Genomic DNA, 25951 nt, shown 5'->3' with positions numbered 1-25951 from the left:
CTGGAAGAGTCAGTACAAAAATATGACTTGGCCCCTGTCCTCAAAGATTTTATTAAATACCAGAACTCTAATATGGGCTTTTCCTTTTTATTCTGTTAAATAAATGATTTTCCTTACCATTTATTCAACAAATTTTTTGACCATCTCCAAAGTGCCTGATTGATAGGCTTCTAGTATTGAACACAGTTGACAAAATTGCCTACACACACACACACACACACACACATATGGTATGCTTATAGAACTCCTAATTTAATGGAGAGACAGATCCAGAAACTGAATTATCGCAGTGTGCAAAGTGGGATAGTAAACCTAAGATTGTTTTCTAGTTTGAAGGAAAGAGTGCACAGCTCATTCTGGGTGGAGGAGAGGGTAAACGGGAAGGCTTCCTGGTAGAAGACATGCCTAAGTTGAATCTTAAGAATAACAAGGGCTTGGCCAGAAAACAGTGGAGGAGGAAGCAGAAAGTATTTCAGCATGAAGACATGATGGTCATGCCAATGAAAACCAGCTGGTGTGTGTGTGTTGCTGTTGCAGCTGGTGCTGCTGGAACCTGGAGGCTGAGATAGTGGGGGAGGCCTTGGTCTTCACACAGCTGAGGCTGGGGAAGAAGAAAAGATTTACGGCAGGGGAGTCACAAGCTCAGTGTTTTGAGCACCTACTCTATGCCCTAATAGTGTGATGAGCTGCTGAAGCTACAAAAGTATGTAAGGCCCCGTAGGCTTGTGATCTGAAGCTGCTTTCTTCTGCACTACCCATTTTTTCCAGCACTTTCTTGTTCTACTCAAGGCCTGCTCACCCTTGACTCACACCCAGCACAGCTTTCCTCTCCACACAGTGCTGTTTCGAGGGTCAGCGTCCAGTCCTCGTCCTGTAGGCCAGATCCAGATCCAGGACGGAGGATGGGGAAGTTACTCCCAAATTCCTTGGCAAGATTAATGCATTAGGTCTTGTTTGAGAAGCATTGTACTATCTCCTACCGTGTCATCCTGTACTTCATGGCCTCAGGAAACGGTGGTGACCGAAGACCTCCATGCTACTGCAAACAAGTCCACCTCCATGGGGGAACTCTGAGCTGAAGCCATTCTTCAAACACGGATGTGCCTCTTCCAATAATTCTTTCCCCTTGGGTCTGTGGACACCTTGAGATGTGAGCTCCATCAATCTGTTTGTAAAATTTTGAGAGAATGTGCTTATCTGTTAAGAACAAACACTAAACTTTCTATATTTAACAAAAAAAACCCAAAGTTAATTTTGCAAAGTGGTCATATTTTTTCTCCAAGTATTCCATAGGGCTTTTCAATGAATTTACATCTCTCTTATGTATCCACTCCTATCCACATCCTGTAATTTTTGTTTTTTTTTTTTTTTGGTCTTTATGTTCCTTTTTTTTTTTTTTAACAAAAGCATGTACTACTACTAAAGCTTTATAAACTGCCTTTCCTGCTCTCAAAACCCTCTCACTGCCTTCTTGTAACTACTCAAAAGCAGTAAAACGTAAAACCCATCTCTTTCTTTCAGTACCATGGTTTACTTCCTGCTTATCTTCCTGTCTTGGTCCAAAAGCGTATTTTTATAGAGCTGCAGTTAAAAAATTAACTTTGTATTTATTCTTAACCAAATTACTAATCTTCAGTACAACATTAGTGGAATAATGTAATCTCTAGGCTTTGGAAGGAATGATGCTAAAGCTGAAGCTCCAGTACTTTGGCCACCTCATGGGAAGAGTTGACTCATTGGAAAAGACTCTGATGCTGGGAGGGATTGGGGGCAGGAGGAGAAGGGGACGACTGCCGGGGGCCAGCGTGAGGAATTCCGCCCATGGCAAAGGTCATGAGGAAACAGGCTTGGCATACGCAAAGGCGTGATCAAGCCTCAGGAAACCCCCTGTTCCCGAGCATCAACCCCAAAACCAGAGTCTGTTTTATGCTCTCACCTACACCTCTGACTTTACGGGGGGCTCTCCCCCATAACCGTTTCTCTTGGAGAAGGAGTAAACGTGCAGCTCCAAGGCGATAAAAATTCTTGGGCGTGACAAGAGTGTTTCAGCTTATGGACTCCTCTGAAGGTTATCTAGCCCACCTGTATAGGTTCGTCCGGCCACATGTGATTGTCTACAGCCTCCTAACCTGAGAGGCATGAGATGTTTTAGACTTACTAAAGGCAAATTCTTTTGGGGAGTTAGAAATTATTAGTATAGTTGGTTAGGAATTATATTGGTGAAGGGTCTCTTCATTTGTTGTGTCAATAATTGCTACTAATTCCCTGCTCTGGGTGGGACAAAGATGTCTCAGGTCAAACCTCTCTGCTGACAGACTAGCTTGTGTGACAGGATTATCCTTACTGCCGCCACTAGGCACATGATTGTTTACTACCTCTCAACCATAAACAGCACAGAGAGTTTTGGAGTATTTTGAGAGTCTTAATTAGCCTAGGACTTTTTCTTCTTGTTGAGTCAATGATTGCCGCCAGGCCTCTATATCCTTAGGCACCTGGGAATGTATTAATCAATGCATCTGGAATATAGCAAAGGAAATATGGTAGTTTTTGATGTTAGCAATACTAGACTTTTTGAGTTAATGGATTTTCTCTTTTGTAATAGATCACTGTACTTTGTTATATATCACTGTGTCCTTGCTGTGTAAGAATGTAACTTTATCATATCTTAAGACTAAATAGATCTTAAGGGGAGCATTGGTGAAAAGATTTTCATTTGTTGGGCTGATGTTTGCTGCTAAATCTCCATGTTCCCTACTCTTATAATGAATATAACTAGCATATAGGAAGAAATAAGTATTAACCTTTAAGCATATAGGAGAAATAAGTATTAACCTTTAAGACTAATCATGGTAACCTTGGGTTAAATAAATTCCTTTCTTGATTGTAACTCACTACACCCTCACCCTATAGGAATGTAACTTTATTTGGAGGGTGGTGCCTGGTTTAAGAAAAAACACCCTTGGAAGAAATAAGTTTTTTTGGTTATCAGAAAGAAAGGATCATAAAATGTAAGCAGGTCTCACTCATGGCCAGAAGATGATGTAATATCCCTAAGACCTTTTTTTTATATACATTTATGTGAACACCTGATTTTGACAAAGGTCAGGACTGCTGACCCCCACATGACTCTGTATTCATCCCTATGTGTAACAAAAGGTATATAAGCAAACCCAAAAATAAAAAAATCGGATCAGTTTCCGGAAAGACTGATTCCCCCATGTCGCTTCTTTCTTGCTCCCGTTTTTCTGGCTGAATTCCCATCTGGAGCATGGATGCTATTCCACGTAATCCAAGTTATTCAGCCTCCTTTTCTCCACTAACCTTCCTACTACACTATCCATTTCTAATCTCTCTCTATCTGTGATTAAATATATATTTTTCCAAAGACGCCGACTCCGTCCCCACCTTCGAATCACCCTGGATCCACCGGGGCTGGACCCCGGCAGACGACCGAGGATGAGATGGCTGGGTGGCATCACTGACTTGATGGACATGAGTCTGAGTGAACTCTGGGAGATGGTGATGGACAGGGAGGCCTGGCGTGCTGCGATTCATGGGGTTGCAAAGAGTCGGACACGACTGAGCAACTGAACTGAACTGAACTGAGGCTAAAATATAACAATTGTACTGTAGGCTCTGTAGGCTAAAACTGTACTATAGGCTAAAATATCACAATTTATGATTTCCTTAGTGTTGAATATTTAGGTTGTTTTCAGCTGTTCACTATTACACACGAGGCTGCCAATGCACCTTTAAGTATAGAGTCTCTCTTCTGATGAACTATGGAATGCCCTTTTCTTAAGTTCACAAGAGCAGAATTATTGCTGTCAAGGGATAAATACCTTTACGGCCTTTGATTTGGGGTTGGCATACTGCAAGCAAAACGTATTAGTGTGACTGGTACAGTCTTGACCCTAGAGAACGGTAAACGATGGCAGGCTGTGGCACCGGCAGACTGCCCTCCCAGCATTCACTCTGCAGGAAGTTCAGGCCACTGTTGTGAGTATGACCTTTCATTTTCAGTCAACTTAGGTTCTTATATCTCGGTGGTGCATAACAGCAGCTTCCAATGTAGAAGGTCGCATGACAAGGCATTAACCTCAAAGACTGATTAAAAGGTTACAGTAGAATATACTAGCGCCCTTTGCAGTTTATGACATTTGTGTCATTTAACCTTCTAAAAGACAAATTTATTTTAAAAAGGCATTTGCAAGCAAAATAACATTTTATTGAAAATTCAGAAGTTACAATACTTTTAAAGACTTTTCATACTATAAAGAAAAATAAGTTAAAAGGAATATAATTGACTCAAGTACACTGATATATGTAGTTTTCACTCAAACAAACAACATCATTTCAAGAAATAAAACTCCACAGCTTAATTTATTCACGGTACAAGCATGTGTTTCCCTATTTGTTATCAAGAAAACTCTAAAGGAATCATTTTCAGGGTGATCTTTCAACATACATCTGTCTGGATCCAATTTCAATGGCAAATTATATTAGTATATAACACAAAGTACTGGAATGTATATATGTGGATACATCAGGACTAGGTAACCTTGATATATAATTTTAAGAATAGGAGTGATTTGTAATTTCATTTTTTTGTAGGGCAATAAATAACATTTCTAAAGTATGTTTTTCTTATCTCCTAGGTCAGGACCAACAACTTTGAGAATGGTGTTAAGCCTAGTGAGCACCAGTGGCATAAATAAGATTATGGTTAACCACACTGCCAATTTGTTAGTTATTACAGTCAGCCATTTAATGTTAAGAAGTATCTTGTTATACCTTTTAGACTGAAGTCTCTTAAATTGTTTTATGAAGGGGAGATAACTGAGACAAAAAGATAAAAATACTCATTTGAAAAAACTCATTTTATAGCATTGCCTTTGTTTTTACCAAGTTATTTTCTCAACAGAAAATATTCACTGAGCCACTGGTATCAGTTAAATAATTTTATTTATTACTTCTATTAGCTCTGCTATGTATCTTCTCCCCTGCAAATGAAGAAATGAGGGGAAACATATTATCAGTAAACAAACGCACTTCTCAGCTGCTGTTCTGACCTCTCTTGCATGTCAGCCCCAGAGGAGATATCACAGGTAAGCTAGAGTAAAGCATGCCCACAGCTGGACATGTCACTGATGTAGAACTTCAATTAATATCCCAATTAATATCTGTATAGCACTTAACAGTTAGAGAGCTTTTCTACAACTGATACAAAAATACTGAATGAAATTAGGCCACGTTAGGACATTTACAACATGTATATTGCATAAAACACTTACAAAAATGTTAACTGCATCACACAGACACAAGGCAGAAATCATTTCAACAGAGAAGAATCCAGAGGACAGGATTAAAACAGAATATGGCATCTGCTAACATAGTATGTTTTTCATTTGGCAACACTATGCAAATTGGTCTCTAAGAAAAACTAGGTCTTATTTCTTCACTTGTGGAGAAACCATGCCATTCGAGGAAAAACAGATCCTTTGATAAAAAAGAAAGGTCTGAGAGCCAGTGTTTTGATAAGCTCTGAAACTGGAGAAACTCTTTTGGCTGGAAAGCAACAGAGCTGACTGGCTTATCTCTGAGGTTTTCAGGGGTGAATAAAGTTTTCCTTTATCTTCCCCATTCCAATAGTAAAGTTCATAAGACACCTGGTTGGCTTTCCAAAGGTGTTTTACTGTGGTGGCAGATGAAATGCTGAAGTCATTTCAGCCAGAATGCAATGGACCAAAGATACCGGATAAAAAATTTGACAGGTGCAATCACTCTCATTTTTTCAGGTCCCCAAATAAAATCAATAGCTGGTTTGATCAAAGTATCTTCTCTAATAACATTCAGAAAATGTTATGACTCATTAAAAATAATTTTCAAGGGAAAAATATTACCTGATTTTTTTTTGCAAATGAAATAAACCATCAAAAATCCTTATATAGAGTGCATTTACGTCTACATAGTGTTTCTTGATAGGAACTGAAACTATTCTCCCCCTCTTCCTTTCTGCATTTCAACTTGACTCTGAAAATATACTCAACATTTGTTCACAATATATAAATTAAGATTTATATGTTGCTATGATCAAACATTTGCTATTTCACTAAAGTTGATAAATTTCATAAAGAAAACAAATGCAAAACTACAAAAATAAAATTTCACACAGACTAGAAATATTATCTGATACAGCTGACAAAAACTCTAATAGTGCTTTGTATTATATAATAGTTTTCAAGTCACTTTATACCAAGTTACATATCTTAAAAAAAAATACCTAATTTACTCTTATATTCAAGATTATACAACATTCGCTTCAATGGCAATTACTTTTCCTACAATTTCTTCCACATTTTCCCAACATGACTAAAAGTTCAACATAACAGATTTGACATAAAAGTGTCATAAACAATTATTGGTGATTCTGGATGCAAATGTTTTTTTAAAAGTTTTGATGCTGATGAATTTGTACCAAAACAAAGTTTCTGATATACCTTAAGCATTATGCTCGACTCTATGATGTAAGCAAAAAATACTTGAACTGACATTTACATACAAAAATAGAGACTATATACATTGCAGTGATATTGGTGATATCTTTCACCAACCTGATTAAAAAATTCAATGAGTTTTAAATTATGATTTTAAAAAAATTAAGATTCTCAATTTTAAATTTAACCATTTTCATCCTCCATGCCCACTGAGATTCTTTGTTTTGGTTAATAACTGGGCTTGAAAAATATGGAGGAATAGAATAGAATGCATTTCTCTGGAAGAAGCCTGGAGCTCTCAGTATTTAACAGTTTATTATTGTCTCAATTTTCCCTTGGCTTGAATCTTTCTCTTATTGTGCCCATGTGGAGCAACAGAAGGCTCTGATGAGGAAGGCCATAAGGCCAGAAAGAGGGCAGAGGTCCTGTATCATTCCAGGTATCTATTTTTTTTTTTTGTCATTAGGAAAGATGGTACCTACAAACCTAGAAAGAAGAAACAGTAAGGACAGCTAAAGCCACACACAGGACAGCTGTGCATCGTCCACCTGCCAGAAGCTGAACCAGCAAGGTGTTTCCACTGGCTCATTAAAGCGCCGCTTCTGCCCCACGGCTGCGCTGCAGGCTTTTCAGAGCTCCCTGACTGTCTGCTCAGGTCACACGCACTTGGCAAACATCATATTAAACCGACTTAACACTAAAGTTGAACTGAACATAATTCATTCTTTTTCTAGGATGTGACGTGAAAGATAAAAAATCCTGGACCAGGAATCCAAAGATCAGGTTCTCTCGATCTCAAGCTGAGTGGTCTCAATCAAGTTAACTTTAACCGACCTGGGGGTATCTATTTCCACACGTTAAAAAAGGACAAGGGAATTTGTATTTCACAACTTTTAAAGTCTCTTTCGTATCTGGTTGAAACACTAAGTCAGACTCTTGCACAGGCCCTCTTGATTTGCATTATGAAGATCAGCTAAAAATAATCCTGTTTGGGGGATTTTCTGACACTTACATCATGGCTAATGAGGGTTTTCTAAACTTCCAAAGGGTAAACGTTAAGTATCTGGCTCTCTAATAAAAACACAATTGAGATATTTCTATACTAACATGAAGTATACTTTGAAATTCATTAGGGTGGTCAGATTTTAGTTGGAAATGGCAACCCACTCCAGTGTTCTTGCCTGGAGAATCCCAGGGACGGGGGAGCCTGGTGGACTGCCATCTATGAGGTCGCACAGAGTCGGACATGACTGAAGTGACTTAGTAGTAGTATATACCTTCTTCTTTAATTCTCTTAATGCTGAAATGTTCTCTCCTCAACCAGGTGATAAAAGAATAGCATGGAGGTAAAAGAATCTTGGTTGAATCATTTCTGACTGAAAGACAAGTAACAGTATTTCTTAAATTATATAACATTTTAATTTTTTCGATTTTCAAAACTAAAATTTTTGAAATTGCTTCTAATATTTAAAACCAAGAAATATGTTGTAGCTTATCAGTACTGCCAATGTGTCCTAGTGGTTCTTAAATAGTTTCCAAACCGAAGACTCACATCTCTGCTTCTACTATTTCATACCCGATGTAAAACATGTCGAATTCAAATTTAAAGGGGGACCGTGTGGAGTGCTAGTGATAGCTCTGGGAGCAGGATAAATAATTTCTTCAACAGTTACATATGTCCCTAATAAGAAACCAACGACTCCAGTGAACACGATGGAAACGTTCTTCAGGACCATCCATATACTGTAGTGCTCCTTAGAGAACGTGAGAATTTCAACCAGGGGCGGCAGGATCAGGGCCAGCGTGCTGCTGCTCACAGCTCCGACGAAGGAGATCACAATGTCTAACCGAGGGATGAGGATCGCGCCGGCACCTAGAAAATCGAAAATACAAATTTTCCTTATGTAAATATCTAATACCTATGTAAACACTAACTACAGATACTTTCAATACATTAAAATTAACTGATGCAAGTAGGCACTATGAAACTATTGCTTGTGGAAGCATCTGTCATGTTTTGTTCTGAGCTAAAAATGAAAATAAAGAAAGAAACCAAAACACTGAGTGATGTTTCTCAGACTTTGACTTATCATTAGGGTTTCTTACATACACAACTTTTAATTTTTGCTATGAGGTTTTGGGTAAAGAATGCATTTTCATTATTCTGCCATTCAGCTCACTCTACAAAGCACAGAATCTGGTCTGGTATGGTATAAACAAATGGTTAAATCAAAGAGAAGAGATAACTATTTCTTACATTAGAATTCCAATTAACCAAAATAGAAGAAACCATGGAAACAGAAAATCATTATTAGGTAAACACCATCAGTAATAACTGTTGCAGGAGAAGTCAATGAAGGATCCTAAAATTAATGGGCAAAAGGCTCAGATGACAAAGAATTTGCCTGCAATGCAGGAGACCTGGGTTGGATCTCTGGGTCAGAAAATCCCCTGGAGAAGGAAATGGCAACTCACTCCAGTACTCTTGCCTGGAAAATCCAATGGATGGAGGAGCCTGGCAGGCTACAGTCCATGGGGTTGCAGAGTTGGACACAACTGAGTGACTAACACTTTACACTTTTCTTTTTAATAACAACAGGAAATACCCCTATTAAAAACTCATTAATTATAAAGGGAAAAAAGAGTACCTTTACTGTGGAGACACCTGACAGACACCACTTTAATCAAGTGATCAAAGTTAACATCAGCAGTCATAAGCCATAAGGTGATGTACTGAGAAGTGCAAAGCATCACCTGTGGAATTCTTGTTAAAGATGCTTAACTTCAACCTAATCATAAGAAAGCATCACACAAGTCTACACTGAAGGAAATTCTACAGAATTCCTGACACTTCAAAGATGTCAAGGTAAATGAAGACAAAAAAAAGGTAACTGTCAAGACTAGGGGAGACTAGTAGGCCTGACAACTAAATTCAAGTGGGACCTCGAACTGGTTCCTGGATCAGAAAAAGGGAAAACCAGTGAAATCAAAATGAGGTCTACAGATGAGTTAGCAGCATTTTATTGATGTTAATTTCCTGGCTTTAACTGCTGTATTGTGGTATGTAAGCTGCTAATATTAGAGGAAACAGAGTAAAGGGTTTATGGTAATTCTACTTTCTTGTACAGCTTTTCTAAGCTATTTCAAAATGAAAAGTTAAAAAAAGTATGCACCATTATTGTCAGCAGGATTTTATGCCAAGCTATTGACAAGTTTTCTGCAAGTTTTGATACAGCACTTTTTTGATCTTATCTTTATCTTACCAAAAGGTATCAACAGAAGGTTTGCAAAAATCGAGACATATTCTTTCTCTGAAAGTGAAAGTGCAGTTGTTCAGTCGTGTCCAACTCTTTGCCACCCGTGGACTGTAGCCCACCAAGCTCCTCCGTCCATGGGATTCTCCAGGCAAGAATACTGGAGTGGGTTGCCATTTCCTTCTCCAGGGGATTTTCTGACCCAGGGATCCAAATCTGAATTGTCCTTAAATCACTGAATGATTTGTGAAGGGCTGGAGTTGCCACCAGAAATAGTAGCTAAGTTTGCTGGCATGCAAGCTGTGACAACTCTATCACCACCGCCACCAAAGATGACTACATAACCACAGTTCCAGCTGTGAGGCCTCTAATTATGTATGTGTCGGTGTTCCTTTCCTTGCCTTCAAAAGCTATCGGTTTTCTCACTATTCTTTGTCATCCTTCTATTTCTAAGGTTACTCTCCTTTGCTTTGCTTTTCCCTGTATGTTTGTCTCTTACTGAACTTTCTGTGGTGTGTGTGTGTGTGTGTATAATTTAACTCATGCTCTTTGCAATCAAGTTTCGAGTTTCTGGTCTCCTGGTTTCTTTACTTCTTAACTGTCAGTTTATGGTTTCTCCCTCCCCGTATTCTCTTTGTGGCTCTCGGTGTTTTTCCAGGGGGATGTGGCATTAATTTGGAGCCACCACATTTCTTAGAACCACACAATACTACTTACCACTTTTTATTTACATTATTATGAAAGCTAAAATCCTAAAAAAGTTATTTTGAAATCATAAATATAGCTGCACTTCTACAAGACCGAAGTACAATAAATCCTCCTAAGTAAAATAATGTGAAGTTGGAACTCTAAACTAGAAATAAAGTGAATCCTTGTTTAATGGATGTGTGCTATACCATTTTAACACTTCTCTCAAAGGAAGTATAAAGCATGACTCTCAATCACAACAGAACATTTCAAAACCCAATGGCTTTTATCCATTTTGTGAAAAAATACTTATAGTAGATGGCAGTATTTAAAAGGGCAATCAGACCAACACGACTACCACCTTGTCATCTAAAGAGCCTTTCATTTTGGAGTCTATTTTTTGTTATTAATGTTTTCCAATAGGCCAAGTTGTTATGAGTAAATCAAGTGAAGTATTGGAAAAGCATCTGGAGAAACACTATAGTATTTTAGAATTTATTTATTCAGACTAAAATTCCATTTACCAAATGCTTTTAAATCATGAAATTTATCAATTAAAGTCATTCTTTAAATGTTATATAACCAATATATATTTGCTAGTAAAAATGGCTTGAAATATTATTTAATAATGTTAGTAAAGAAGAAAGTGAAATATATATACTTTAGGCAAATGTGACATAGAAGAACTCAAAAAGCACAAAAATAGTAAGTCAAAGGATAGCTTGGATAAGGATAGTTTATTCACTACAAATTACAAATATTCACTACAGGATTACTATAAATATGCTGCCCTTTGTCATTTACAGACAGTTATTATGAATATATCTGCTGCTGCTAAGTCGCTTCAGTCGTGTCCGACTCTGTGCGACCCCAGAGACGGCAGCCCACCAGGCTCCCCCATCCCTGGGATTCTCCAGGCAAGAACACTGGAGTGGGTTGCCATTTCCTTCTCCAATGCGTGAAAGTGAAGTCACTCAGTCATGTCTGACTCCCAGCGACCCCATGGACTGCCGCCTACCAGGCTCCTCCATCCATGGGACCCTCCAGGCAAGAGTACTGGAGTGGGGTACCATTGCTTTCTCTGATGAATATATCTAGTAAGTACTAATTAATCTTATTCAGTATTTCCAAAAATTGTATTATAGAGGAAAAGAATGTATCCTTAAGGTATAAAGTTTTCTCTGACATGGAAAAAAAAAGCAATGGCAAAAAAGGCCCATTTTCTTGCAACTTAATGGTAAAAGCAGATATATCAGAGAAAAAAATAAAATGCTTGATACTGTAACATCAACAACACTCTAGCTTGTAAATCTTTTTTAAAACTTATTTATTTTTAGTTTCAATTGCACTGGGTCTTCATTGCTGCACGCAGGCTTTCTCTAGTTGCAGCACACAAATTTAAGTTGCACAAACAGTGAATGATCCTCCCCACATACCTACTGACTCTAAGATAGAATACCAGGGCACAGATTGGTACTTATTTGCAGCTACTGTGACAACTAAGTTAAATGGTCTGGTATGTCTTCATAGTATTCTACAAACTATGAAAGATTTATGCTTTATGTAGTCATAGTTTACTAAAAGAAGAAAGCATACTCTCAAATCCAAGGACTTTTCAAATTAGAAACAGTAAAAGGATCAATGAATTGGACAATAACAGAAATAAGTAGTATTTAACATATTTTGTAGGTTCAGTTCAAACAGGGGATCGAAATACTGGTTTGAAATCAAAATTTAGCAGCTTCTTCTACAGGTTTGCCTTTAAAATAAAAGGCATTTATTGCAGTCCAAGGTGGCCTCTGGCCAGTTGCTAGTCACTCTTCTCTCTTACCTGTGTAATGCCTACCTAGCAGGTAAGGGTCTATGGGGAACATGCAGGAAGAGCCTGACCCACCCTTTCAAGCTTTCGATTACATGAAGAAGATGCTGTGAAACGGCGATTCAATACTAAATGGAGACCTAGCTATAACATACAACCCAAGCTGATGAGCCCCATACTTTTGCAAGATCTGTCCTGCAGACGTGGACTGAGAACCTGGAAAGGACTATGGGGCCTGAAATGTGCAAACCCAGCTGGGCCTCCACTTCCCCTGCTGGGGCGGTACAACCTGCTCTACAGACAGGACAAGGTCCCGCCAGCTCTCTACACACCCGTCAGTAGAGTCCTCCCCAGGACATTTTCAAGTGCTTTGGATAACGGATACAAAACAGGTCTGTCATGAACATCAGCTGATTTTAACTTGGAAGGACCTGCCAAAGATTTAGATGAAGGTCAGAGGCCAGCGATGTGTCTCAGTGAAGTAGAAGGGCATATGACATGGTCTGCGTTCTCTGTGCCCAATGCATGCTGTAAATACAGCCCTCACATATGGTTAAACAGGCTTCTCTATTTTTAACTAAAAGACAGCAGCAACAAAGAACAGGCTGCAACTCTCGGTGCTCTCTACTCAGCCCTTGAGGAAAAGCCCTGGCTGTGGGGATAAACTCCTGGAGGCAGAGGTGCAGTCTGGTCCGGACCACAGCAGACAGGGAGCTCAGCATAACAGCAGCCAATGTGCGGAAGTGGGTGAAGTTATTAAAATTCAGTAGCTAATCTTAAAAGGAGACATGCATTCAGAATAGAACTGCCTTACATCTCCTGATAAAAGGACTTTGCCTAAAATACGTCTTTTTATTTAGTACAGCTGTCAAACTGTCAATAAAAGTAATGTGTAAAGAATATTCTAAAACATTTTAAAATAATTTTTTCCTCCTGGGTGTTTCATTAATCATTGGAGTATGGGTTTACTGACTTCATTCCTCAATGTGATTTCCCTTACTAGTTGACATATTTCATTTAATTAATTGCTTCGAAAAGTATGTCTTATCTACTTTATCGACTTTGCCCAGCTTTGCTGTTTCCTTGAACAAAATATAATACACCCAATTCTTTAAATCTAGGCATAAGCTCCACCCCAAGGTGCTCAATGAAATTTAGAGTTGTCCAGAATTTCTAGTTCTACCATTCTCTAACCTCGAATGGGCCAAGACAGTTACTCAAATCTTCTCTAGAATCCCCAAAGCGGCTTGTCCGCCAATCACCAGTCATCTCGTCCTTGGGATCATCCTAGGCAATCTCCTCAGATAGGTCGGTGTGGCAACTGTCTTTCTCTTTGCAATTATAATAAAAGTGGTGACAACAAAGATAGTATTAACAGCAACTTCTAACCACTTTGTTCATATTTTTTAAATGTCTTATCTTCATTTCATAGCTGAGGAAAGAAGGGCTCAAAGATGGTTTGTAACTTAACTAAAGACCCAGCAAGGAAGTGGGAGGCCTGAGTTCTGAACCGTCGCATCATTGTGACAGTGCCACGGCAAAATGAAGGCCCCTCTCCACGAGTCTCCATGATTAATTCTGCCTTGTGGGGCATTTTATAATATGAAACTATAATGAGATATTATACACACTCCTTCAAACAGTAAGTAAAATAAGCCACTAAAGCTGTTAAAGACCAAAACAGAACAAAACCCATTCGTATGGGTAGTCATGGAGAGCTGAACTGTTAAACATACAAAAGTTAGCAGATATAAAAAAACCTCAGGAAACTAGAAAGCCAAAGCAAAATGTTATCAACCATATAAAGAGTCACTTATGCATCTGATTTAAATATACTTATATTTCAATCATGAGCAATATTATTTTGAAAATAATAATTTGGTTACTTGTTTTACGTGTGATAGGATCTGATTTATGATTTTCTTCTCTATCAGTAGAATAACAGAATTTTAAACCAAAATATATCTAGTTAGGTGAACATAATTATTTCAAAAATATAAAAAATATACTTTAAGTAGCTTCATTAGAAGAAATTCAACAATAAAAATCATAAGTATGCAGTGATACTTACAAGTAATAGTAACCAAGAAGGACCTTATTGCAAATTCATATATATGCTTCCATTTAGCATGAAATCTGGATGTGATCACAGGGATAATTATCTCTGCTGGAACATAGAACTGAATTGAATATGTCACAAAGATGCCGAAGGAATACAGAATTTTCACTGATTGATATAACCTGTTAAAAATTTTCAGAATTTAGTCATTCTTTTATTTCCAGCCTTACCGACATCTAACTAACCAATGAAATTATAAGACATTTAAAGTCTACAACATGATGGTTTGATATACATTGTGAAAGAATTCCCACAAACAGAATTAATTAACAAACACATCCATCACCTCATATATTTGCCTATTTTCTTCTGTTTTGGTGGGAACACCAATTCTACTCTCAGCACATTTCAAGCATACTATACAGTAATATCAACCACAGTCACCACATTATACATTAGATGCCCAGACCTTATTCATCTTTTAACCGAAAGCTTGTATCGTTTTACCAAACTCCTCTTTTCCCCCATCCACCAGCCCCTGGCAAACACCAATCTATTCTCTGTTTATCTAAGTCATAATAAAAATAAAAGAAATAAAATGAAAATAACCAAAATAAAAAGAAAGTTAGATTCATATTAAGACAACATGCATGAGCAAAAAACAAGACAACATGCATGAACCTGGCGGGCTTTATGCTAAGTGAAAAAGCCAGGTAGAAAAAGACAAATACTGCATGCTATCACTAATAGGTCAAGATTATAAACAGTTTTCCTAAACAGCTGCCAAACAAGAAGGAATTTGATTAAGTCTCCTTCTATAATGTATTCATCCTAGGAGTGAAAGAGGAAGGAAGGAAGCTGAGTAGAAACAGATTTGAAAATACTACCAACAGCAAAATTAAGGAAAGAAGGAAGGCCTCAGGGCTAGGAATAATACAAACTTACTATTAAAAAGACCTCAAGGCGTATTTCTCACCTTGATGTTTTAAAGTTTAAACATAAATGGTCAAGCTGTTGAAATGTACAAAATAACCAAAAGACTCCTGCTTCATATACTTTGATATATAATTTTGGAGAATTGAATATTCTTATCAGTTTATTATTACAGTCCTTTTTTCTAATTATCTTTTAACTTACATGTTTTAAAAATATGATTAACAATATATCTAAAAATATATCATTACACATATAGGTAAAATAACTTTTCTATTGGTATAAAACAAATTTTATAGGTTAAGAATCTGGTTATTATTAACACTACTCAGGAATATTAATTACATGTAATTACTATCATTTGTTATTACCCAGAGTAAAAATGGGAAATAAAATGGTCAGTATCTTTTTAGAAGCTGGTATATTTGTTAAGGATCCATCAGAGAGTAATACAGAAATCAGTGTTAAGGAGAAGCATTACAGGATTTTAAAGTCAACTATTCCATTTTTATTTTTGTTTCAAGAACCCTCTAATCTCCATGTTTCGTATCTATAATTTAGAGCACTCTATTTTTCTATACTCAACTTTCCTACATGTTTACCAACCTTTGTTCTCATTCTGGTTTTAAGCATGTATCTGCAGTAATTGTCCATATGTACTAATGTTGGCCATATATGCTAATAGTTTCAGAAATTTAATAATATTTACTGTGATGAAAAAAGAAGACAGGCAGAGGAAAGGAAAGGCAGAGGTCATTTCAGCCAGGATTCCTAGATATAGGCAACTTTAATATTGGAAGAATATCATTAAGAATTTCTGAGGGCGAGAATGGAAGAAATAGTTCAGAATATGCAAATCTTCTTTATCCTGTTTCCTTATATTTCTCTGCATCTTTATTTACTGGGCCTCTTGGTGATTCCATTCTTGCCTAAACATTTTCATCTTAGGTAACAAATTCCTCAGAGGTCAACTCCCAGATTTCCTGGTAGGATCAATTAAGACAGCTTGATTATCTGCCACTATTTGTCATCTATATCTCCCAGAATATTTAACCTCCTAGTTCCTGTATGCTACAAACAGGAACTCAGACCTAAGATTTTTTTTCTGTTTTGTGGGGAATGTGAAGTCCCAGTTCACTTATCTAAATAAATTAAAATATCTACCCCATGTCTTCCCTGTTCTTACATGCTTCTCTCCTGTTTGAATTTTCCTATCCAATGTGTGCTTCAAAAGGATTCCATGCGTGAGATGGAAGAAGTCACTTTACTGCTTCTCAGTGTCTGTTTATCTGAAAACTTAATATACCCTTGATGTCTCTTAGAAGAATGTCTGCTATTTGGATTACTCTAGTGGAAATCCTGGAAAAACACTGCCAAAACATCATTCAACTAAGACTAGCAGTTACAAGGGAAATGCTTTCATACCTAGAATACTATTTAATGAACATTTACTAAGTGCTGAGCAACGTGCTATACTATGGAGATGCATCACAAGCCCAGAGGTGGAGGGTTTCTGCCTCAAGGTGCTCCTGTTCTAGCTCAGAACTGTGAATTTACTTGATTGCTTAGTCGCTCAGTTGTGTCCGACTCTGTGAGGCTCCATGGACTGCAGCCTGCCAGGCTCCAAGAACACTGGAGTCGGTTGCCCTTTCCTCCTCCAAGGGATCTTTCCGACCCAAGGATCGAACCCGTGTCTCCTGTGTCTTCTGCATTGCAGGAGGTCCTTTAACCCCTGAGCCCTTGGGGAGGCCCAATTTACTTTATTATAATCTTTAAAATGTACCCTTTACTTCAAAAGCTAAATGCACTACATTGAACAATATCACTCATAATATTAGCTTCAAAAGATGATGCCTCATAAGATTGAAGGTGATAAGTGATTAATAACATGGAGTCTCTCTAATCCATACTTGCTTTATTCTGGGGCTGCTCTCTAACTCAACCTTTTATTGTAGGAATACCCCACATGGACTCTGAGACTTTTAAGCCAACGTGGCATCAAAAGCCTTTTGCAGCTTCTCATGGCTGGTAGCTGGGCTCCCTAGGCTCCTGTGACAGTCTCAGTCACTGGCTTTCACATCGGAGGCAGGGATTAGGTGGGCTCCTGCTTACATTTCTTGGGACCAAAAAAAAAAAAAAAAAAAAATGGGCTTCAGGCTGGACAATCTACAGCTAGCCTCCTGTTTGCATTTCCTGAGACAGGAGATAGGGGGGCTCCAGATTATGTATTTACAACCAGCCTCCTCTTTGCACTTTGAAATAGAAATAACAACAGAAACAGGGAAAATAGCCAGGCTAGATCTTCTGTGCACACCTTAAGGTAATAGTCACGGCAGAAACAGAGAGGGGCTAAACCCTGTTTGAGTAAAGGATCAAGAGGTCATGTATTTCCCATCCTTGGGGCAAGGGAGACACTGAACATGTGCACAAAAGCTCCTTGGGCTCAAAGGAGGGGGCATGCCCCCATAGTATGTGATGCCAAGGCTGCCTGGCATCCACTGGAAAATGGATTCCAGCCCAGGACTGGTGGGCTACAGTCCATGGTGTTGCACATGCCCATGGGGGAGGGTCCTAGGGTAAGTCAGGTGTGGAAAAAGAAACCCGGTAATTGGCCCAAAGTAAACAAAGGCCCAGAAGAGCTGCCCTATGTGAGTGCCTTAACTGCCTCTTTGCAGTGCTCTTCGTCGCTAAGGGGGACACCCCAGCCCTGCCCTCCAGGTGTGCATCTCCGCCTTACATCTTCCTCAGCTACACAGACTTTCTCCATTGGGCCCTCGCACTTGTGATTGCCTGTGTCTAATAACAAACTTTGTATCTCTTTTCACAGTTTTTGCCTCCTTGAGAAATGCACTTCAATGGGGGCAAGGGCTTCTAGCCTCTAAGCCTTGCTGATCTAGTGGCTAGTTTCATCCAGGCTACCCAGGTTCAACTTCTGGGCAGGAAACTAAGATCTCGCTTCACATCACCGCTCACTGCTGCCTCTCCAAGATCAATACCCAGCCAATAAAGAGTACATTACACAACCCTAAACTGCTCAGCCTATTGCCTGAAGCACAGGAAGGGGAGGGAAGAAGGGACTCATACACAGCAATTCAAGATAGGAATCTCTGCGATAACCCCATGATTATCCTAGTCCAAACGTCTCATTTTGGAAGATTATCATTATGAAAGACAACCGCTTTCTCTCCAGTATCCCTCACCCATGGCTAGTATTTTAACTGTTCTAGTTGAAGAGAACTCACTTCCCAATGCAGGAGATGTGAGAGACGGGGGGTGGGGGCGGGGGTTGATCACTAGGGTGGGAAGATCCCCTGGAGAAGGGTATGGCAACACACTCCACTATTCTTCCCACGGACAGAGAAGCCTGCTGGGCTACAGCCCATAGGGTCGCTAAGAGTCGGACGTGACTGAAGCAACTGAGCACACACGCACAGTTGCAACCATAAAGAAACAGACTGTAGGCCAGAAGCGGCATGTCTCCACAAGAAGGCGCTACTCAGCAGCAGTTCTCTCAAGGGGAGTATCTTGACTTGCTTTCCTGTTTTGTACAGATTTTTGTTTCCAAGGATACAAGGCTCCCCTCTTCTAAATAAAAAGCAGGTGTCTAACCAGGCTTTCCTGAATAGAAACTATGATCTGGTCAACTAAAAAAAATAGTCACAACCTGAAAGTGGAGAGTTGTTTTATTTGATAGTCTGGTTTTAATTAAGGCTTATAATGAGTTCCTTTCTAACTGGGGAGCCATGGCAATTAGGGAACAAGGCAAAGGTGGGGAGTGGATGCAGAAAAAGGGAAGGATTCATTAGAGCTTCTGCAGGGACAGTACCACCCCCTTGAGGTTTAGCTGTGAAAACCAAAAGCATGCCCTCCACCTCCGTGCCCACTGCTACTTCGCCAGGTTCCTAGCTCCCTGGGGAGAGGAGCGTCTCAACCTGACACGCAGGCACTCCCACCTCGGTATCTTCCCCCTTAAGACTTTCTTCAGATACGTTCATGAATAAGGCTAGGGGAGAATTCTGAGATCGTTTCCCCACCTACATCTTATAGTACTTGTAAAATTTACTTATGAATTTGCTTTTAGGATTTAGTCTAAACTTTGCTTCAAGTGGAGAAATGTATCATTTTGTTTTCTAGATGCTGTACTATCTTTGCAGAGAAACTAAACTACCATAATTCTTGGCCTTGATCCTCTTATATAAGCTGTTTGTCGATACTCCATACTAAACTATCACAAAAAAGAAAAAAAGGAGCACTTTTGAAGGAAACAAAATTATATTATCAACTGTAAAATAGGTTAATGAAATAAATGCCAAACAATCACGTCTTGTTTGTAGTCATGTCTCCAGCTTGAAACAAACGTATAGCACTGAAACGGTTCCATCCTGGAATGCCTTCCTAAATATATCATAGCTAAAGTAAAACTGTAATTAAAAAAAAAAGATAAACACACTGCATATGTGAGACTTGTGCAACCTGGAAACTACTCTAGGTACTTTCTCCCTATCATAAATGGTTCCCTACACACACTTGTTCTAACAACATTTTGGACTCTAATGAGGACCCAGGATTCAAATGTCTACTGAATAGCAATCCAACTCTCATCAGGAAGCCAGTCAAAATATTTAAATTTAAGGTTTCACAGACTTCCATCCAAACAGCTAAAGGAGCAGCACGATATTAGGTCAGCATTTATTCTTTGCATTTATCAAAACTAACGAGTTACTTTCCATTTCATAAATAAGGGAGTAAGTCTACATCATAATCACTGCCAATATCTTTATTAAATCTCCAAAGATCAATTTCTGGAAGAAGATAAAGACTCTACATATTGCTTCATTTAGCAGAATATGGTTCTAATATTAAAGAGAATATTAAGATGCACCACACTATTTACAGCTGACCCTTGATCAATGCAGGGGCTGGGGTCTGACCCTGCATACAACTTCTGATTGCCCCCAAACTTAGCTACTAATAGCCTACCACTGACTAGAAGCCTTACTGACAGTCAATTAACTCATATCTTGTATGTTACAGGTACAGCTACATATATTTTATAGATTCATGACATATCTTTTTTGTATTTCTAGGCTGTGTAGTTTGTGAGTTTTTTCAAACTGTCTTGAATCTCAAAAATTTTTCTAACATATTAATTGAAAAAAATCCATATAAGTGGACCCATGCAGTTCAAACCCCTGTTGTTCAAGGGTCAACTGTATAATGTGTCCTGTATTCAGAAAGGACTGAGGCACATACAGTGTTAAAGCTGACCACTAAAACCTTGAGGGCCATAAGTGATGGGTTATATGATTTTATCAGAAACCCAGAATGTTAGATTTTTGGCAGCAAGGATAAATTTTTTATTAAAGTGAGTCCATATTAAAAGAGTTCACGTTTCACCTGTTATCCAAATTTGGAACAACCTGTAATTTTAATCTTTTAAAAATACGCCACAAAAATCTGTAAAATCAGATGATCTCTGATGATTATGAAAAAATTTAGATTACACAAATAAAGAAACCACAGTAAAGATTTTAAATGTTTAAACCATAAAACTGAAAATACACCTTTATCATAAAACACTAGTAAATTATAAAATATACAAATTAGGTTAACAAACTCTTGTCTACCTACCACACGTCTTGGGGAAGATTTAAAGTTATGCTGCCTTTGATATCATCGTGGAAACACATATATCCTAAAGTAGCTAATGATACATACAGTGCTGTGACAATCCCCATGCCAATATTCAATGCCTGGGGGAAGCGTTTTGATTCTTTCATTTGATTTTCCAGTGGAAGGACCTAAGAAGAGAATGCAAGTAAATGAAAACAATATAGCATCCTCCTGATAGGTGCCCAAATTAATCTTTGTATAGTATATGCAATACATAATGGTTTATGTATTTTTCTAAATATTACATATTTTTTCAGACTACAGATTTTTTTTAATTCCTAAAATAAAAAGATTTTAAATCAGCTCTTAATACACAAAACTGTCAGGTTTTTTTAAAAAATAAACTTTCTACTTCGGAATAATTTTCGATTCACAGAAAAAATGCAGAGATAAACAAAAGACTCCCATACACTCCTGACCAATTTCTCCTTTGATTAACATGTTCCACAACCAAAGTACATGTGTTACAACTAAGAACCAATATTGGGACATTACAATTAAACTCCAAAATGTATTTGGATTTCACCAGTTTTCCCGCAAATGTCCTTCTTCTGCTCCAGGGTCCGGCAGGACAGCACTTGCATTTTGCCGTCATGTGTCCTTAGTCCCCTCTGGTCTGGGGCAGTTTGTTGATCCTTCCTTATTGTTGATTACCTTGACAGTTTGGAGGAGCACGGTTATGTAGTTGGCATACTGCCCCTTTATTAATCGTCTGATGTCTTCCTCATGGCTAGACTGGGAATATAGCTTTCAGAAAAGTACACCATGGAGGTGCGATGCCCTTCCTATCATACATGCTGTCAGCATGATTTATCGCTGGTGAAGTTCATTTTGATTCCCTGGTTAAGGCAGTGTTTGCCAGTAAAGTTCTGCTTATAAAGTTCTTTCCTTCCTCCTCCTCATACTCTATTCATTGGAAGTAAATCACTACAGGCAGCCCACACTCCAGGGACTGGGGGGAGTAAGTTACAACTCCCTGAGGATAGTATCTACATAAGCTATTTGGATATCTGCCCTATGTGCTTATTTATTTAACCACATATTCGCATTCATAGGGATTCATATACATTTGGTTTATAGTTTACTACTGCTCATTTTGTTCTACTCTCATTCCAGCTTCGGTCATCGTGAATTCCATCAAGTGAGGTCCTCTGTCCTTTTGATGTGCATCTATTCTTTTGGTTTTTGAGCACTTCCGTACTTTCTGGCAGGGCTTCCCAGCTGGCACTAGCGGATAAAGAATCTGCCTGCCATTGCAGGGCATGTAAGAGATGAGGGTTCAATCCCCGGCTCAGAAAGGTCCCCTGGGGAAGGAAATGGCAACCTACTTCAATATTCTTGCCTGGAAAACTCCATGGACAGGAACCTGGCCGGCTAAAGTCCATGGGGTTTCAGAGTCAGACACAACTGTGCAACTAACACACACACACACATTCTCTCTGGCACTACAATATGCTCCAGATATACCTTGAATTTCCTTGCTTCCGTCCTGTAATCAGCCATTTCTCTGAAGAACTTTTTTTCCTTTGCTGGAGAATCACGATCTGGGCACTAAGCGGGCTCAGTGCTTCTAGGTGCCACTGCCTTCCGCTCTCTCAGCAGACAGAGTTAGTAGGTACATGCACGCATACTGACCCAAGTACACACGTCTACAACTGTTTCTCTATCTATCCATCTGTATCTGTTGTCTGTCAATGAGATGAACGTGTTAAGTGTGACAGTCGCTCAGTCGTGTCTGACTCTTTGTGACCCTGTGGACTCCTCTGTCCATTGAATACTCCAGGCCAGAATACTGGAGTGGATAGCCTTTCCCTTCTCCAGGGGATCTTCCCAACCCAGGAATCAAACCCAGATCTCCCACATTGCAGCTGGATTCCTTACCGTCTGAGCCACCAGGGAAGCCCCAGTGAGATGAATAAGTATTTATACTACTGGGGCGGGGCGGGGGGAAAGGGCTAATTTAAAAGTTCAATTTGTAGGCAAATTTTTGGAGGTTTTGGGCATACAAATTTACACTAAGTAATAATGAGTATATACTAAGTGCTTACAGTGTGCCAGGTATTTTTGTAAAAGCTTTGCATGCAGGATCTCACATAGTCCTCACAATAACCTCATGAGATAATAACTAATGTTATCTCCGCTCTTCGGGTGAGTTAGGTCAGTCCATATGAAAACTGTGAGTGATTAACAGAAAACAGAAGAGTGCACGAGTTGTATGCTCAGAGAAAACCCAGACTGAAAGAGGAATTTCAAGTCAGAGGTGGCGCCAGTTTAGGAAGGAAACGGGCACTACGGAGGCTCTATCCGCGTGAAGCAGAGCCGCCTGTTCCACACATAACCTCACTTATGGAGCTGATTTGGGGAAAGACGAAAAGAAGACTCAACACGTCTTAATTGCTGACTGGAATGGGGAAACCAGGGACACAGTGAAAAGAAATACTCCAGTGTTTCAAGTTTGAGCAACCAAAAGTAAAACTAAAAGAAATACAGAAATGAGGAAGTGAAACTGATTTTATATAAAAAAGCAAAAGTATGTGTCAGACTTCAGAGTTGTTGAATCTGAGATGTCAGAGGAACAACAGTTAACTGGAAATGTCTAATAGCTTAATGACGGCTTACTAGTTAAAGCAGAAATGAAAATCTACAATTATGTCTCTAACAGAGATAAATGGAGCTTCCAAGAATTAGTAAGAATTCTGTAAAGGAGAATTCAGAGAGAGCAGAAACCCAACTAAAATCGCATAAAACTGTCTCAGTTCTATTTTGTCTGTGGTTCATACAAACAGATGTTTATCAGTGGTTCTGCTCCCACACCAAACATCAGTCTATGAAACATAAGCTATGGCCTTTCACTGTTCAGTTGCTAAGTCGTGTCTGACTCTTTGCAACCCCATGGACTGTAGCATGCCAGGCTTCTCCATCCTTCACTATCTCCCTGAGTTTGCTCAAACTCACATCCATTGAGTCAGTGATGCCATCCAACCCTCTTGTCCTCTGTTCCTCCCTTCTCCTCCTGCCCTCAACCTTTCCCGGCATCAGGGTCTGGGTCACTGGAGAAGGACCCAGTGGTCCAGGGAGAAGTGAAGTGAAGTCTCTTAGTCGTGTCCGACTCTTTGCGACCCCGTGGACTGTAACTTACCAGGCTACTCTAACCATGGGATTTTCCAGGCAAGAATGCTGGAGTGGGTTGCCTTTTCCTTCTCCAGGGGATCTTCCTGACCCAGGGATCGAACCCAGGTCTCCTGCATTGCAGGCAGATGCTTTACCATCTGAGCCACCAGGGGGTCCAGGGAGAAGGGGATGGCAAACCACTTCAGTGTTCTTGCCCTGAGAACCCCTTGAACAGTATGAAAAGACAAAGAGACATGGTCTTTTGACCAAGATCAAATGTAGTATGGGGGCTTCCCAGGTGGAGTAGCATCAAAGAATCCATCTGCCAACACAGCAAACACAAGAGATGCAGGTTTGATCTCTGGGTTGAGAAGGTCGCCTTAAGTAGGAAACAGCAACCCAGTCCAGTATTCTTGCCCGAAAGTTTCCATGGACAGAGGAGCCCAGCAGCTTACAGTCCATGGGGTCACAAAGAGCTGGACATGACAGACTGAGGGAGCACACAAACAGCAACATCCTCTTTTGCCCAAATCCATACATTCTAGACTTTCAGTAGAGGGAAGCACCTTTCTTAATTTCTGGCCACACCGCATGCATTTGGCATCTTATCTCCCCAACCAGGGCCAAATCTGCACCCCCTGAACTGGAAGTTCAGCGTCTTAACCACTAGGCCACAAGGATGTCCCCAAACTGGAAACATCTTGAATGGAAATATTCAGGATCTCAGAGTCCTCACGATGTTTGTATCTCTTGGTATTAGCTTCATGATAACATCATTTCACAAAACAAATATGATATGCATAAATCTAAAAAGAATTTATGTTTGACTCTTCTTAGGTAATAGTAAACTTTATAACAATTTCAATTCATTTCTAATAATCTAGTCTATAAGATATAATGTTTTGGATCTGTCTAAATATAACCCAGACTTAACAGAGTAGAGTGAATATAGATCAGACAAAATTAACCATGAGTTAATGGGTTTTGAGGCTTGGTGACGCTTACAGAGGAGTTCATCACACTATATAGGTTTGAAAATTTTCACAACAAAATATTAAAAATAATCTATTCTAATGCTCTCATTTTACTTATTAAGAAAATTATCCAAGATAAAACATGATGAACTCCTGGTTAGTAGAGGAGCTAAACTGTAATTCAAGATTATCATATCAAAATGCAAATCATTTTCTAGGAATAAAAAAATAGAAATAACAACAACAACAAAAAAAACAGAAACAGGAAAGAAAACCATGTATTTTTAAATGTAAGTAGGTCTCTGTGTTGACTTAAGATTTTAAAAAATAATAATGAAGACTAAATCCTTACCACTCCTATGCCTTCAAAAGCAAATACAGCAGTACCAAAAAAGAGGGGGTATTTTTTCCAACCAGCCACTATTGGAAGGTTGTGGAGATCTGGCATATTCTGGAGAAAGAAAGAAAAAATAAGTTACTTACTTGTTTGAAACAATTTAAAGCAGAAGAGTGAAATCATATACTTATGAGCTTCACACTAGCAAATGTAGATTATAAATATGAATAATTCTTTCAATAAAAAGTTTAAGCATCCTATGCTAAAGGTAGCCAAGCTGTTCGGATTTTACTGCCGGAAGCAACTGTCTGCTTCGAGCCCGCACGTTCCAGCTGAGCTGAACGCTCCTGATTACCTGCCTCCACCTGCAAGGCCCAGGCTGTTCTCACTGGGCATGGCTCCTGCCACCGCTGGAAACGCGCAAGCATCTTCATCATCTCAGCTGAGAGCTGTACAACCAGCTGCCAACCACTGCTGACAGTATCCAGTGGAACTCGTCCCCTCTCTCCTTTCATTGCTCTTTTGGTTTCCGAGACTGCCCAACTCTGGCTCTCTGCCTCATCACCCTGCGTGGCTCCCTAGCTCCAGGCTTCATTGTTTCACTCTT

General features: G+C 39.1%; 1 protein-coding gene across 2 annotated transcripts in view; it reads right to left on the bottom strand.

Moving 5' to 3' along the window:
- Nucleotides 1-4206: 4206 nt before the first annotated feature.
- SLC36A4 (solute carrier family 36 member 4) overlaps nucleotides 4207-25951 on the bottom strand; it is a 41725-nt gene continuing 19980 nt past the window's right edge. For both annotated transcript variants that reach the window (XM_069565184.1, XM_069565185.1), the window contains 4 exons: nucleotides 25360-25458; nucleotides 20881-21050; nucleotides 14329-14498; nucleotides 4207-8370 (listed from right to left, as the gene is read on the bottom strand). In XM_069565184.1, coding sequence (XP_069421285.1) covers nucleotides 8063-8370; nucleotides 14329-14498; nucleotides 20881-21050; nucleotides 25360-25458 — 747 coding nt within the window. In that variant the 3' untranslated portion in view covers nucleotides 4207-8062. The remainder of the gene's footprint in view (nucleotides 8371-14328; nucleotides 14499-20880; nucleotides 21051-25359; nucleotides 25459-25951) is intronic.

This window comes from Ovis canadensis, chromosome 21, assembly GCF_042477335.2.
Source record: "Ovis canadensis isolate MfBH-ARS-UI-01 breed Bighorn chromosome 21, ARS-UI_OviCan_v2, whole genome shotgun sequence".
NCBI classification, from domain to species: domain Eukaryota; kingdom Metazoa; phylum Chordata; class Mammalia; order Artiodactyla; family Bovidae; genus Ovis; species Ovis canadensis.
The sequence above is the reverse complement of the archived record's forward strand: the minus strand, read 5'-3'. Positions and strand labels throughout refer to the sequence as shown.